Raw genomic sequence first — 15276 nt, 5'->3', positions numbered from 1 at the left:
AGAGGTCAAAAACAGAAAAAACAACTTAAAGAAAGGGATTTAAAACAATAGGTGTAAATATGACTCTTCTTGCACTCCAAGAGAAGAGTCGGTAACAGCATAAGCTCTTCACATTGTGCCCCTCATAGAAGCTCTTAAATTCCCAACCTATTCTCCTGCTCTCATACCCCATAGTTATGACTGGTTGTAAAATGTTTCACTAGTCATATGTGGTAGCTGTAGTTAGCAGTACCAGGCACAGAGGCGCACACCCATGATCCCAGCACTCTGGGAGGCTGAGGTGGAGGACTGCAACTTTGAGTTCAGTCTAGGCAACTTAGCAACTTAGTTTGAGACTCTGCCTCAAAATTAAAAAAAAAAAAACAACAACTATAAAAAGGCTGGGGGTGTAGCTTAGTGGGAAAGCCCTGGGCTCAATTCCCAGAACCACAAAAAAGAAGAATAAAAGTTGGCTACATAACAACCATCCTTTTCCTTGTCTTCTTTGTTAGTAAAGCCTCAGTTTTATTTAGAACAGCACTATGTCCATGTTTGAGGTATGAATCACGTTGGTATAAGCCAGTGAGATTGTTTGTTTGTTTGTTTGTTTATTGAGACAGAATCTCTCTATGTATTCTAGTTCTGGCCTTGAACTCCCTATGTAACCCAGCCTGGCCTCAAACGCACTGTGATCCTCCTGCCTCAGCCTCCAGAGTGCTGGGATTACAACCAAGCACCACCACACCAGCTAAGCCAGTGAAGTCTTTTGTCATATCCTTTACTGGGCCGTGTTATAGTTGGTGGCCAATGAGTTGTGATGAGAAGTCGGCTGGAGAGGGGAGGGGTGTGTAATGACAGGAGGAGGAAAAAATGCCAAGCAGCTCTGTTTGAAGCAAGCAGAGTTAATCCTCAGGTCTCTAAGTGGAAATGTACCTTTCTTGGCTACTAGTATTAGAATCAGCCAGGTGCGGAATCATGAAGCTGTGAAGCAAACATTTTGAAGCTATATCATTCAGAATACTTGAGATGTGCCAATTCCCACCAGAGCTCTCTGTTTTCCAGACCTCTTATTTTCTGACCATGTCAAAAACTGCCCACTTAATTGTCTCTGATTCCAAGTATAAGCCAGATTGTTATGGTTTAGATCTAAAATGGCCCCCCAAAGTCTTGTGTGTTCAAAGGCGTCAATGGCATTATTGGGAGGTGACAGAAATGTAACAGGCACAGCCTAGATGAAGGAGGTGGTCAGAGGGTGTTACACTGAGGACTGTATCTTGTCCTCGAACACTTTCCTTTATACTCCACGTCCTGGCTGCCACGAGGTAAGCAGCTTTCTTCTATCATGTCCTTGCCAAGGGCCTAAAAGCAATAGAGCCAGCAGACCATGGACTGAAACTTCTGAAACCATGAGCCAAAATACACCTTTCTTCCTAAAAGTTGATTTATGTCAGACATTTTGGTACAACAATGAAAACTGACTACCACACAGATCCTGTAAGACAGCACTCTGTCTTAGTCACTTTCTCATTGCTGGGACAAAATACCCAACACCCACAGTTTAAAAAGAGAGGTTTATTTTGGCTCACATTTTTTAAGGGCATGGTAGAAGAATCTGGTGGAGGAAAGCCACTCACATCATGGCAGCCAGGAAGCAGAGGGCAAAGGGGGCACTCAGGACCCAAGAAAGAAGATAAACCTTTCCATGTCACACCCCCAGTGACCCACCTCAAACCAGGCCTTACCTCCTAAGAGCACGTTCAGCCCTGAACTGAATCCACTCAGGAGTACAGTAGCCCATGAAAGCCCTGCCCCTGAGCTCTTGGGAGTTTGGGGGACATTCAAGTTCTAAACCCTAACACACTCTATCTTCACAAGGTGCTGTGCCCCAACTAGCAACGTAGCAAAACCTTCAGTATTGCTCAGATCAATAGCTGCATGGAAAATGTTGGGAGGGGTGCAGATTGCTATAGTAAATAGATCGTATCTGCAACTGTAGCAGCAATTGGAGTAAGATCTCGTTTAAGCTTACAACAACCCATAGTCATTTAATGTTCACAGCTTAGGTTTCTTCTGCTGCATTAACAAACGATTCCAAAACTCAGCAACATTAAGCAGCCATTTCATTGTGCTGACAGGTTCTTCAGGTTAGGAATTTAGACAGAGAACAGTGGGAATGGCTTCTTCTGCTCCATGATGTCGAAGGCCTTAGCAAAGATGGCTCGATGGCTGGGGTGATTGGATGGCTGGGAGCTATGATCTTCTGGATGCTCTCTCACTACCTGCCTCCCAGGTACCTGTGTCTGTGATCCTTCCCAACCTGTTCTGACTTCCCCTTCTGCAAGGGTCCATTTCTAGTGTCTGACAGCTGACCACTTTCAGCCCCTCTCCTTCCACTTCCCCTCTGCTCCAAACCTGGGCCAAAAAGCCTGGGGTTCCCTCCCTGGTGCTGGCAGGACGGTCCTGCCACACAATGCCCTGCTCATACGTGGGAACTCGCCAGTCCCACCATAACCTCAGTTCAACTGCAGCCAGCTCTGGATCTCAGGACACTCAGCGTCCTGGGGGAGCAGCCCTGCTCTCCCCAGAAGCCTCACTGTGTGGGTGATAAACCTGTTCCTACCCACTGTGTGCTTGTGTGTCCTGCTCCTGCAGTCTGGCCATACCAACAGGAGGCACGGTTCCATGGGCACTGGAGCACTTCCTGGAGTGGGTCTTTCTGTGTGGTCTGAACTTCCTTATGGTGTGGCAGACTCAGAGTCTGACTCTGTGTTGGGTGGGTCAGGGGTCAAGAACCAGTGTTGGAGTGACTAAGGCATAAAGCTGCATCGTCTTTAGTAACATGGCTTTGGGAGTCTTGTAGCATCAGTTTTGCTGTTTCAGAAGTTACAGTTTTGCCTAGATTCAAGGGGGAGGGGTCATTGACCCATTTCTCAATGGGGAAAGGATAAACAAATTTGAGGCCTTTTGTTCAAAATTGCCACATTTATCAAGACCTGCTGTTCGGGCTAAAGTGGTGAATGAAATAAGGGTGTGATAAGAATTTCCTCCCCTACATTTTTCAAGTCTTTGATGACAGAGCTAATTTCTGAAATTGGCCCCTAAGCATGTGGTACTTTTTTTGATTTACACTCCTGCGAAGAAGCTCTAGAGGTTTCTACTTTGGCTCTTTTGCCATGATGCCCTCATTCCATAGGTCAGGAAACCAATGTGGGTATTCTGCAGAATGTTTTAGATAGGTAGTGGTATCTTGTTGTGGTTTTAATATGCATTCTCATAATAGCTAATCATGTTGAACATCTCCCCATGTGCTTCTTCGTCATCTGTGTATCATCTTCAGTGAAATGTCTCTCCGTATCTTTTGCCTATTTTCTAATTGTATTACTAGGGTTTTGTTTGATTATTTATTTGCTTGTTTTTACTGTTGAGTTTTGGGAGTTTTTAAAAAAGTGAATGGGCTTTTATTGGCAACTACTGGGGTAATACATTCTTCTAAGTAATACATTCTTGTTATGGCTGTGTCTAGAGCGTGTGATTGATTCATGGTACAGTGCTAGGATGAAGTGTGCTAGGATTAAGGGTGTGTGATTATTAAATCAGTCCACTGATTGGTTTGGCACCCACCCCAAGCCAGGTAGTTTAGATAGAACATAAAAGGGGCAGAAAGCTCCTATTGTCAATTGTTTGCTTTTGTTGCCTTTTGCCTTCTGCCTGTCATGGACTATGTCTCCTCTGCGATGCCCCTCTGCCCTGCTGCCCTGCCTAGGAGCCAGCTGACTATGGACTGAAACCTCTATAAACTGTGAGCTACAATCGACCTTTCCTCCTTTAACTTCGGGTGTTGGGTATTTTGTCTCAGCAACGAGACAAGTAACCAGTACAGTTCTCAAAAGTATTTTATCTAAGAATTTCTAAAGCAATTTCTAATAGGACCCCATAATTTACCTATAAAATGGGTACTATAATAACATTTATTTAGAACTTCCTGAAAAAGATAAAATTATTATGGCTGTTTACAGTGAAAAATATTTTAAAAACTACAGACCTGTTGACCAGATTCATTGGCTGAGTTTTGTTCACTGAAATAAAAACAAATGAGAGTTTTCTAATAGTTCATTCAGAATCCATTACTGTACAGATTTTAAGGGTTTTGAGTCAGTACCAGTGAAGAAATAAGGTAGAACTGCTCCTGAAAATGGTCATTAAAAATATCCAGAAGAGCTCTATCATTCAGATTATAAATGAAACCGCACCCATTTCAGAGTACATAAAATGTCAATCGTACTAGTTATTACTTTTGACAAAAGATAATTTTCTTAGGACCTAGTGCAATATAATTAGTCTGATTAGTCTGTTCAATTCCCCATAATCCATCCTGTCCTAAAATTGGTTGGTTCTGATTCTTTTTCCTTCTTGGAAGAGACTCTCTACAGGCACCCATAGTCAATTCAACTTTATCTTTCACTTCTACCTCAAAGTAGTGCTTGTCAGAAATATAACCCTTATAACCCAGAACTGCTGACCAGATATAAAATCTTCATGGGCTGTGAGGTAATTTTTGCATATTTCCATATCACACAGCTTTTCTATCAGAATCTAGAACAACATGTACTTGAAATTGCTTGATAATTTCGTTTGGGGAAGAATATTGTGGAGGAAGCTGGTAACCATAATCTTTGAATTTGAAAAAAGTTTCAGGATATTTAAAGTTTTTGTATCTGTGCTACAGACTTTTAACATTTGCCAGGAATTCTACTTCTGAATTTACACATTTGCTCTCTATATCTTTAACAGATATTTTGATGAGGAGGCATGATCTGAAAAATTGTGTTATTCTTTCATTTAGTTTTGCTAAAATAGCTACCTCTTTATCTTGTAATTACCTACATAATTACCTACGTAATAGTCTCTTGCTCATTTTCTTTTCTCTTATATTTTTGTTCTTTTTTGTTGTTGTTGTTTTGTGGTACCGGGGATGGAACTCAGGACCTTGCGCTTGTGAGGCAGGCACAGTGCCACTGAGCTAAATCCCTGGCCCAGTCTCTTGCTTGTTTGTAGAGAAATAATATAAGCTGTTCCAGTTTGGACTTTATTTCTTCTCTCCTATGTTCTACCTTTTTCTTCAGTTCCACTGATTTTCCAGCATGCGTAGTAATGACTTTTTCAGCTTGTTTCACTCTCTCCTTCCATAGCTCAGTGTAACTCTCTAATTGCTTCCTATCAGAGAGGAATGTAAAAACACATCAATATTTAACCTAAAAGCTGCTGTGTCTCATTTAGTTGCTAAATCCTCAATGTTAGTGAAGCATGAACTCCCAGCAGGCTCAGTGTGTAGAGAGTGAGCCTCGGGGAACCGCTCATGGAACAGATGGCTCCGCTCCATGGGAACCACGGAGGCCGGAGGGTCACTGGGTAGAGGTCTAGGACTTCTTTTTATATTCTTGATGAGTGTTGTGTTAGATATATAGATGTTGCTTGTTCTATAATACTCTTAACAATGTATTTTGTTGAGCAAAAGTTTTAATTGCTACTTTATCAATTTTTCTTTTCTAGATCATACTTTTGGTGCCATGTCTGAGAATTCATCACTAGGTTCTAGGTCCCACAGTTTTCCTCCTGTTGTCTTCCAAAAGTTTGGTACATTTATGTTTCATATTTAAATGTTGGATTCATTTTGAGTTAATTTTTGTATGAAGTGTGAAGTTTGGATTGAGTTTTTGTTTGTTTGAGTTTTGCTTTGTCTCGTTCTGGTCTATACCGATGTCCAATTACTCCTTTGTCCCTTCCTCCACTGAATTGCTTTTGTGCCTCTGTCAAACAAAAGTTGGAGAAATTTATGTGTGTCTATTTCTGGGTTCTCAATTCCATTCCACTTATCTATGTGTCTGTTTCTCTGCCGATACCACACAATTTTAATTACCATAGCTTTATCAAAAGCTTTGAGATTGTATAAAGAGATGGTCTTGTATCCTACAATCTTGCAAACACTTACTAGTTGTGGGGCTTATTTTTTAAAAATTCATTGAGACATCTGATGAAGACAATTATGTAATCTGCAAATTGAGACTCTTTCTTTCCAATATATGCGACTTTTATTTCTTTTTCTTATTATATTGCATTAGTAAAAATTTCTTGTACTATGTCAAATTAAGAGTGAGGAAAGTGGATATCCTTACCTTGTTCCCAATCTTCATACGACAGTGTCCAGATTATTGCCATTAAGTATGATGTTAACCATAGGTCTTCTGTAGATTATGTTCTACAGAAATTCAAGTTGATATCAAGCTTCCTCCCTATTTGTGGTTTAGTGTAGTGAGAGTTTCTGCCATGAATAGTTATTGGATTCTGTCAAATGTTTGTACTGCATGAGATGCTATAATCATATTATCTCTTCTCTTGCCTGTTAATATAAAAAATCACATTGATTGGTTTTTAAATGTTGAATGAGCTTTAAACCTCTGGAATAAGCCCTACCTGGTCACTACTACAATTTCTAAATGCATTTTTGAATTCTATTTGCTAGCATTTTGCCAAAGGTTTTTATGCTTATATTTATGTGGCATACTGGTCTGTAGTTTTTCATTTTGTTTTTGAAAACCTTTTTGTGGTTTTGGCATCAGAATAATACTGCCTTATGGCTGGGGATTTAACTCAGTGGCACCGAGCCTGCCTTGAGAGCACAAGGTCCTGAGTTCGATCCCCTTTACCGGAAAAAAAAAAAAAGACCAACCTGAGCTACATGCAATAATACTGGATTCATTGAATGATTTCAGAAGTATTTGACTTGGAGTTGTGAATGTAATTTCATGCCATTTTAAACTTTTGTGCAGGCGGCGGAACCACTGAGCTAAATCCCTGGACCTGTAATTTTAAATATAACAATGGTGGATATGAAGTCATGATTTTTTCATGAGATATGAGAAATAGTATTATTGACAGTAGCAAAGCCGAATGTTATACTTCAGATGGAAATTAGGTGCCTTTCATGTTCAGAGAAACACATTTTAGATGCCTATACAGGAAAAAAAAAAGAGCTGCCCTAGTTGAACTTATACCCCGCCACTCCAGGCTTTTTCATTCACATGCTTCATAGATTTATTAGAACAAGAGGTGGGCGGGGCATAGGAGATAAAGAAAAGCATGGGGCTCTCCTCTTATTATTGGCCTTCACACACGACCAGCTATCTCTCCATGTCTGTCCAAGATCCAGAAGTTTCTTTTCAAATTTCTTGTGAAAATGTTCCATGTCCACATTCTTTTCAAATTTTTCTTTTCCCCTTTGCCTATCATGACATAATTGAAAGAGAAACCGTTCTTTAACAGTGAGCATTTACTTCCACAAATCCTTCTAGCTACACATTTACAATACTGAATGAACTGCCAAATTAAGCGCCCCCCCCACCCCCGACCCCTGCCTTTTTTGTTGGCGGTGCTGGGGATGGAAGATGGGGCCTTGTGCGTGCTAGGCAACTAAGTGCTCTACCACTGAGCCACGGCCGCAGCCTTAGTAAGTTTATTTTAGATAAAGAACCCACAGGGAAGCATCTCTTAGCACTGCCCTGGATAGGCAGGACCAATGAGGAGCCAGACTCATTCTGAATAAAGTTTTGGGTCACTCACTGGGCAAAGAATTGTGACCAGTTGAGGTCCTGGCTGGAAAGCAAAGAGAGCAGTGAAGAAGGAAGTTATCAATACCGATTCTGGTCTCACGATTGGTCACAGAAATGAGGATCGTAGTTAGCCTGGCTCTCCTCCTGTCTCCCTCTGCCCCCTTTCCGCTGTGACTCTCTCCCTCTCCCTGGACAGGATATCTGCACAGGTCCAGTGAGGTAATGCTTGTGATGTGCTTAGGACAGTAACTGGCGAAGTGTGAACTTGCCACGGAGGAAGTCGCAAGAAAACTTAGGTGTTTATTATTATTACTGCGTAGGGTGTTCTGCACACCACCTGGCATAGTCACTTTCGGAGTCATCATTTCAAATCTTAGAATTAAAGAGGCTGCATTGACACCACCTTTTGACTTTGGATCATGTGGGCTAGTTATTGGGGCATTGAAGCAGTTTGGCCAGTAGAGCTGAGCGCTGAACATGGGGTCTTTGGAGGAGCATATGAAGAAACAGTACTTGCAAAGCATCAAGTGGAAGGGGGAAATTGAAGAGGAGTCCTACTTTTCTCTCTCCCTTCGCTCTCTACATGGCAGATGTGGGCCGAGGGTTTTGATTCTGGTGCTCTGAGGTCAGGGGACCAGCCTTTGTGGAGGCGGCTGACGAGGGACGGGAACTATGGGCGACAGGTTCCTTCCCCGTGCCCTCGAAGCCCGCAGCTTGGGCCCGGCCACTGGAACTGACCTCGCGGCCCCTCGGCGGGAGCGCCAGGCCGGGCGACACAGCGCTTGGGCGAAGGGGCTCCCCCGACGTGGCCGGCCCTCCCCTCCCCCACCCTTCCCGGGGGTCGCAGCGGCCGCCGGTCCTGCTGGGGCGGCGCTGGGCTGGCAGCGTTGGGCCCGCCCCGCCGCATCCATCCCCGGCTCAACTTCCTCCTGCGGCGGCGGGCGGCTGGCCCGGCTGGAGGAAGCGGCGGCGCGGCCACCATGAGCTCGGGCGACGCCGTGTGCACCGGCTGGCTCGTCAAGTCGCCCCCCGAGAGGAAGCTGCAGCGCTACGTGAGTGGAGGCGCCGCCGCCTGGCCTTCGCGGCCCCGGCCCCCGTCTGCGGGGTGGCCACCGCACACGCAGCCGCTCCGGGCGCCCTGCCGCGGGCGAGGCCGGTGGAAGGAAGCCCAGGTCGCACGTCGAGCCAGCGTCCTCGCTGTGCCCGGCCGCGGGCGGGACCGGGCGGCCCTTGCCCGGCGCTGGTCCTGGCGGAGGGTGGTGGGTTGGGGCTGGGCCGGCCGGGAGACCCCCGAAAGGGCTCCGGTGCCGAGCGAGGGAGCCGGGCAGGGGCCAGGGGCCAGGGAGGCGAACCTCAAGCTCAGACCTGCCTGGTGAGGGCGGCCAGGGAGGCGCCCGCCTTCGCCTCGGACGCAGGGAGCGCTCGGGCTGGCTCTCCGCCGAAACTCGTCCTTCCACACAGCGCAAACTTTCCCATCTTGTATCTTCTCAGCTGTTGCTTTCTGCTGAGACTGCGTTTTTCTAGTTCAGCAGGAACCACTGACTTTGACTATTAAGAAATAGGGACACTCGGAAGAACACATCTTCCTACACGTCCTATTAGCGATTTTTAAATATGCTACCGACAGCTGGATGGTCATTATCTCCCGAACCCACTCGGGACACGGTCCTGAAAATGCTCTGCTTAAAGACCTAAAGGCCAGCTAGTGAGCATTCTTCAGCCATTAGGAAGAACCACTTCAGCCCCCAGGGAGCTGCATATAAATAGAGATTACGGAGTCTTGCTTTTTTTTTCAAGGCTGGGAGCAGCTTGATGGATCCATCTTGTTTATAATTCCTAATTTCTCTGTGACTCCAGAGCATGGCAGAGGGAAGAAATCCACCCTGTAGGGGCTCCTCTGTGGCGGGCTGCCTGGCGCTCATATCCTCCCTCTCAAACTGCTGTTCTTGCTGTGACCAAATTTCACCAGTACTTTTCACTCCCACATTTCAGAACACACATGGTGCCGGAAGGGTTGAAGAGCCAGAATTATAAGACTTCCATAGTGAGTGAACACCTGTAGAATTTGCAACAAGATCTTTTCCTGCACCTACAGTTGCTCGGGGCCTCTTTCCCGTTATCCATAGGCTGCAGTGTCTCACTCTTAAGATCTCTGGAAAGGTTTTTGTTGTTTGTACTGCTGAGCACCATTTTAGAAGAACGTTGTTGTACTTAGTATGTAAGATATCAGAGATACAGAAATATTAACGTTTCTCTTAGTAACTACCAATGTATCCTGCACAGTCCCTTATGAGACCACAGGTCCATAAACACAAGGTCCCACATGTCTACCCCTGTGTGTCACAGCTGCGTCGCTAACTGTGCAGCTTCTTTGAAAACTCATTACTCCTCAATGGAGGAAAGAAAAGAAAATCTACTCCCATGCCCTGCACTGGCAGGTGGGGCCTGCGTTACAGAGTAGTACTAACACTGCTGCAGAATCACCGTGCATTTGCAGACTGGCACTCACTTTCTAGTAGATGATTCAGAAAGATGGTGAACCTGGAGAACAAGGCTGATGGAAACATTTTGTCCGGCCTTGGGTTTGTACCTTGTCCTGAGCACTCTGGCTTAGGAATATTCATTAGTGTTTTGTCACTGGGGGAAGGGGTGGGTGTGGAGGCCTGTTGTCATATGTGGTTCATTATTTCTGGGTGGAAAGAGGCAGGGGAAAGAGCAGACACCACATAGCCTAGAGATGTAGGGTGTGTGATGCTACAGGAGACTGACGACAGAAGAGAACCTTGATGCTGTCTTACCAACATTCTGCGACAAAAACCTTGACCCTGTTTACTCTCTGGCTGGGAACAATTTCTAAGGAGCGTCGTGGTCTTTTTTTGCTGTGAAGTGCCTGTCCGTGAAACATACCTCCAAAAGAAGTCCATTTCCTCTCACCATTAAGGACTACAGGAATCCTTTGTGCCACTAGATGGCAATCGTGTGTCACTTCGACGGGGCGGGCCAGGGGTGTTGTTCACAGCTCTGTTAATTTAGCTCCTGTCACAAGTAGTTTCCCCTTCCTCCCTTCAATTGGGTGCCAACTCTAACCTAGGGCCCATGGTTTTTGCTAGGAAGACAGAGGAAAAAGACTTGATTCCATCTTTCAAGAAGTACAACCAACATGTTTAATCAGTAACGTACCAAAGCTACTTAGTGGCACGACTAGGACAGTAACCAAATTCTCAATTGTTTGTGTTGACTGAGGCCAGCCCACCACACTCCATCAATATCCAGGTGGAAACTCAGCCCGTTTGTGGGCAAAGCTTTACTTTATGCACTTGATGCCCTGAGACAAGGCCATCAGAAAGTTATTTTTTTGCTGCTCTTTTAAAAAGACAGTTAATTCTTTCTTTTGCAGTTTTGTAATAAAAAATATTTTTATTGTAAAAATTGAAAAATATAGGAATAAATAGAATGCAAAGTGAAAGACCCCCATTCTATTTCCCCTACATCCTACCCACCCCAGGGATAATAGCTGTTACAGGTCATTCTAAAAATTTTCCAGAAAATAAGTATTTCTTCACACAAACAGGATCGTATTATACTAATTGTCTTGCAGTTTGTGTTTTCCACATCAATTCTGGGGATCTTTCCAGATTTACTTTAGTTTTTAAAACCATTGTCTAATGTTTCTTGTAATGTATGCATCATGATTTAATAATTTCTCTATTGATGATAACTTGGCTTCTTTTTTCAATTTTAAAGAATGCTATAATAAGGATTATAAAGTTATGAAATAGTTCATATTTATTGAATGTTTATATGTAACAGGCACCATGCTAAAGACAACACTGAGAGTTAGGTATTGTTTTTGTCTCTGGATACAAGTTCTTACTGAATATTAATTTGCAAATGTTTTTGATCAGTCTATAGTTTGCCTTTTCATTGCCTCTACAGTATCTTTTGTAAATCTACATCTTTGTGAAATCCAAAATACCAGATTTTTTCTTTTATGGATCATGCTTTCAATGTCAAATATGAGAACTCTTCATCCAGCCTAAGACTGTCAAGATTTTCCCCTGTTTTTTTTTTTTCTAAAAGTTTTGTAATTTTACATTTTTTTATTTAGATCTGTGGTCCACTTTGATTTAATTTTGTGAAAGTTGTGCGGTTTACATCATGGTTCATTTTCTTTCACATGAACTCCATCTGTTCTAATGCCATGTATCGAGTAAACTGTCTTAATTCCCTTGATTTATTTTTGCAATCTTGTAAAAAACCAATTTTCCATATTTCTGTAGGTGCACATAGATTCTCTAGACTGTTCCATTGATCTGTTTGTTCATCTTTATGCCAATGCCATGCTGTTTGACAACCATGGCTTTATTTTATTTTTATTTATTTATTTATTTTTGATACTGGGGATTGAACTCAGGACCTTGTGCTTGCGAGGCAGGTGGTAGAACCACTGAGCTAAATCCCTGGCTCCCATCCATAGCTTTATAATAATTTTGAAATCAGATATTTTCAGCTCTCCAACTTTGTTTTCCTTTTTCAGAGTTGTTTTGGACATTCTACATCCTCTGATTTTTCTTTTTTCTTTTTCTGGTACCAGGGATCGAACTAGGGTCCTTGTGCTTGTGCAGCAGGAGGCAAAACCACTGAGCTAAATCCCCGGCCCTGATTTTTCTATATCAATTTTAGAATTAGTTTGTTAATCACTTTTATTGATCTTGTATTCTGCAACCTTGCTACACTCATGTATTAGTTCTAGTAGCCTTGTTTATAGTTGGAAGGTGCATTATGATAAATGTTGAATAGAAATGTTGAAAGCAAATCTCTTTTGCTGTTTCTTGATCTTTGGGGTGACAAGATTTAAATTTTTTTTTTTTTTTGTACTGGGGATGGAACTCTGGACCTTGTGCTTGCCAGGGAGGCACAACGTTTAATTTTTAAAAGTGTATTAGCTAGGGCCGGGGATTTAGCTTAGTGGTTCTGCCGCCTGCCTCACAAGCACAAGGTCCCAAGTTCAATCCCCGGTACCAAACCGCCCCCCCAAATAAGAGTATTTTAGCTGTAGATTTTTTTATATCATTAATTTTATTGGTACATTTTAGGTGTACAATATAATGACATTCATTGTTGGGAATTTGCACCTTGGCATACTCTATCTTACTTCTTATTTTTCCCCCTTCCCCTGCCCTCCCTTCAACCCCTCCATCCCTCCCTATTTACAAAGACTTTGTTTCCATTTTTTCATTTTCTCATAGTAATTCCATTCCCTTCTTTCCTTTCCCCTGCCCCTCCCACTTCCCCTTCCCCTTTGCCCCTTTTCTTCCTATTTCACATTATCTATTATATCTTTTAGTCTTTATTTACACTTTCAGTTTCTCACACTAGAGAAACTAGTCGGTATTTACATACGTGTGTCCTATTTATTTCACTTAAGAGTATCACTTCAATGTGCATCCATTTAGCTATAAATGTCTCTAATTTCTCATTCTTTATGGTTGAGTAGTACTCCGTTTTATAGATTAGCTGTAGTTTTTTTGTGTGTTTTTTTTTTTGTACCTGTGATCGAACTTGGGTCCTTGTGCTTGCGAGGCAAGGGGCAGAACCATTGAGCTACATCTCCGGCACAGCTATAGATTTTTTTTGTAGGTGCCTTTTACCAAATTGACAAAGTCCCCTTGCAGTGCTAGTTTTCTGATTTTTTTAAAAAATCATGAATTGGGGGGCCGGGGATGTAGCTCAGTGATTCCACCGCCTGCCTCGCAAGCGCAAGGTCCCGAGTTTGATCACTGGTACACCCCCCAAAAAAAATCATGAATTGGATTTTGTTAAATACTTTGCAGACATCTTTAAAAATAATAATATGCTTTTTCTTTTTTAGTCTGTTACTATAGTGAATTATACTGATTCAATTTTGAATGTCGAGTCTACCTTGAACTCTTAGGGTACACTTCACTTTGTTGTGATATATTATTGTCTCCATATATTGCTCAATTTGTTTTGATAGTTGTGTCTCTGTTCATAGGATGTGAGCTTCAGTTTTCCTTTTTTGTATTATCTTTGTATGGTTTTGATGTTAACATAATGCCAGCCTCATGAAATGAAATGGGATGAATCCCCTCCTCTTATGTTTTCTGCAAAAATTTATTAATTGTGAATTCCATTTCTTTAACAGTCCAGGACTACTCAGGTTGTCCATATCTTCTCGAGTGAGCTTTGGTAGTTTGTGTGTTTCAAGAGTTTTCTCTATTTCAGCTGAGCTTTCAAGTATATTAGCATTAACTTGTTCATTGTATTCCCTTATTGTCCTTTTCCCTTATTAGAACTTACACTGATGCCCCCTCTTTGACTTGTGATCCTGTAATTTATGTCTTTGTTCCTGATCAGTCTGGGTGGTTTTTTGTCAATCTTTTTTATCTTTTCTAAGAAACAGCCTTAGGTTTTATTGTTTTCTACTTTTTTTTTCTGCTTTCATTAATCTATCTCCTTATCTTTATTATTTCCTTCCTTCTGATTACTTTGGGTTTAATTTTAACCCATTTTAAGTCTAGTTTCTTAAGGTGGAAACTTAAATTTACTGATATTAGACCTTTCTCATTTTCTCATATAAGCATTTAATGCTACAGCTTTCCCTCTAAGTACTGCTTTAGGTGCATCCCACAAAATTGACTATGTTTTATTTTATTTCAAAATATTATTTCATTTCTCTTTGGGATTTCCTTTGTAACCCAAGCATTATTTTTAAGTTTTTGTTTAACTTCCAATATTGGGGGGATTTTCTAGATATCTTTCTGTTATTCCTTTCTAGTTAAATTCCATTATGATATAAGAACAAATGATATGACTTCCATTCTTTACATTTTATTAGGTTTATATTATGGTCCACTGTACAGTTTCACCTGGTGAAGGTTACACTTGAAAAAAATGAGCCTTCTTTCATTGGGTAGTGTTTTATAAATGCTAATTAGACCAGATTGGTTGACAGCGTTGTTCAGTTTTTCCATATTCGTAGTGATTTTTCTGCTTACTTTCATAATCAGTTACTGAGAGAGGAATGTGTAAATTTTATCTGTAATTGTGGATTTGTCCATTTTTCTTTCAGTTCCTTTTTATTTTTATTTTTTTGGCGGTGCTGGGGATGAACCCAGAGCCTGGGGTGCACTGAACAAGCTACACCCCCAGCCCAGTTCTATTTATTATGCCATGAATTTTGATACTCTGTTGTTACATTTTGAATAATTACGTCTTTTTGGAGACTAGAACCCATTATTTAACATCTATCTCTGATGCTATTTCTTGAAGTCTACTTTTTTACGTAAGTCTAGCTCTTGATATGTGCTTGCATGGTGTGTCTTTCTCCATTCTTTTACTTCTATCCTCTCTGTGCTTTTATATTTAACTTGGATTTCTTGTACACAACATGTAGTTGAGTCTTGGTTTTTAATGCATTCTTACTTCTTTTGTTTTAATCAATATACGTATTCCATCCACATTATGAAATGCTTTCATTAAAATATACAATCTTGCCAGTTTCCATTTATTCTACTTGCCCCTTTCTTCCGTTTACACTGTGCAGTATAAGGGCCTTCCAGCTGTATATTTACAATTTCATTCTTACTTTTTGTGCTGTTGTTTTCATGCATTTTATTTTTACAGATGCTGGAATATTTGCTACATTGCTACTAATTTTGCCTTAGAC

At 41.9% G+C, this 15276-nt stretch overlaps 1 protein-coding gene and 1 pseudogene across 3 annotated transcripts in view; one reads left to right on the top strand and one right to left on the bottom strand.

The window, feature by feature from the left end:
- Window positions 1-4089: 4089 nt before the first annotated feature.
- Window positions 4090-6479, bottom strand: LOC147820523 (tripartite motif-containing protein 60-like; annotated as a pseudogene).
- A 2016-nt stretch (window positions 6480-8495) lies between these two features.
- Window positions 8496-15276, top strand: part of Gab3 (GRB2 associated binding protein 3) — a 78400-nt gene continuing 71619 nt past the window's right edge. For 2 of the 3 annotated variants that reach the window (XM_021252449.2, XM_021252447.2), the window contains exon 1: window positions 8503-8638. In XM_021252449.2, the coding sequence (XP_021108108.1) occupies window positions 8567-8638 (72 nt within the window). In that variant the 5' untranslated portion in view covers window positions 8503-8566. Of the gene's footprint in view, window positions 8639-15276 lie in introns of all 3 variants that reach the window. The other variant, XM_004875194.3, reaches the window with a different exon arrangement.

Source organism: Heterocephalus glaber, unplaced genomic scaffold (genome assembly GCF_053883595.1).
Source record: "Heterocephalus glaber isolate CG9 unplaced genomic scaffold, H.glaber_assembly_v1.0 deba00001863, whole genome shotgun sequence".
In the NCBI taxonomy this organism is placed as follows: Eukaryota; Metazoa; Chordata; class Mammalia; order Rodentia; family Bathyergidae; genus Heterocephalus; species Heterocephalus glaber.
Note: the sequence above shows the minus strand (reverse complement) of the source record. Positions and strands in the feature narration are given on the sequence as shown.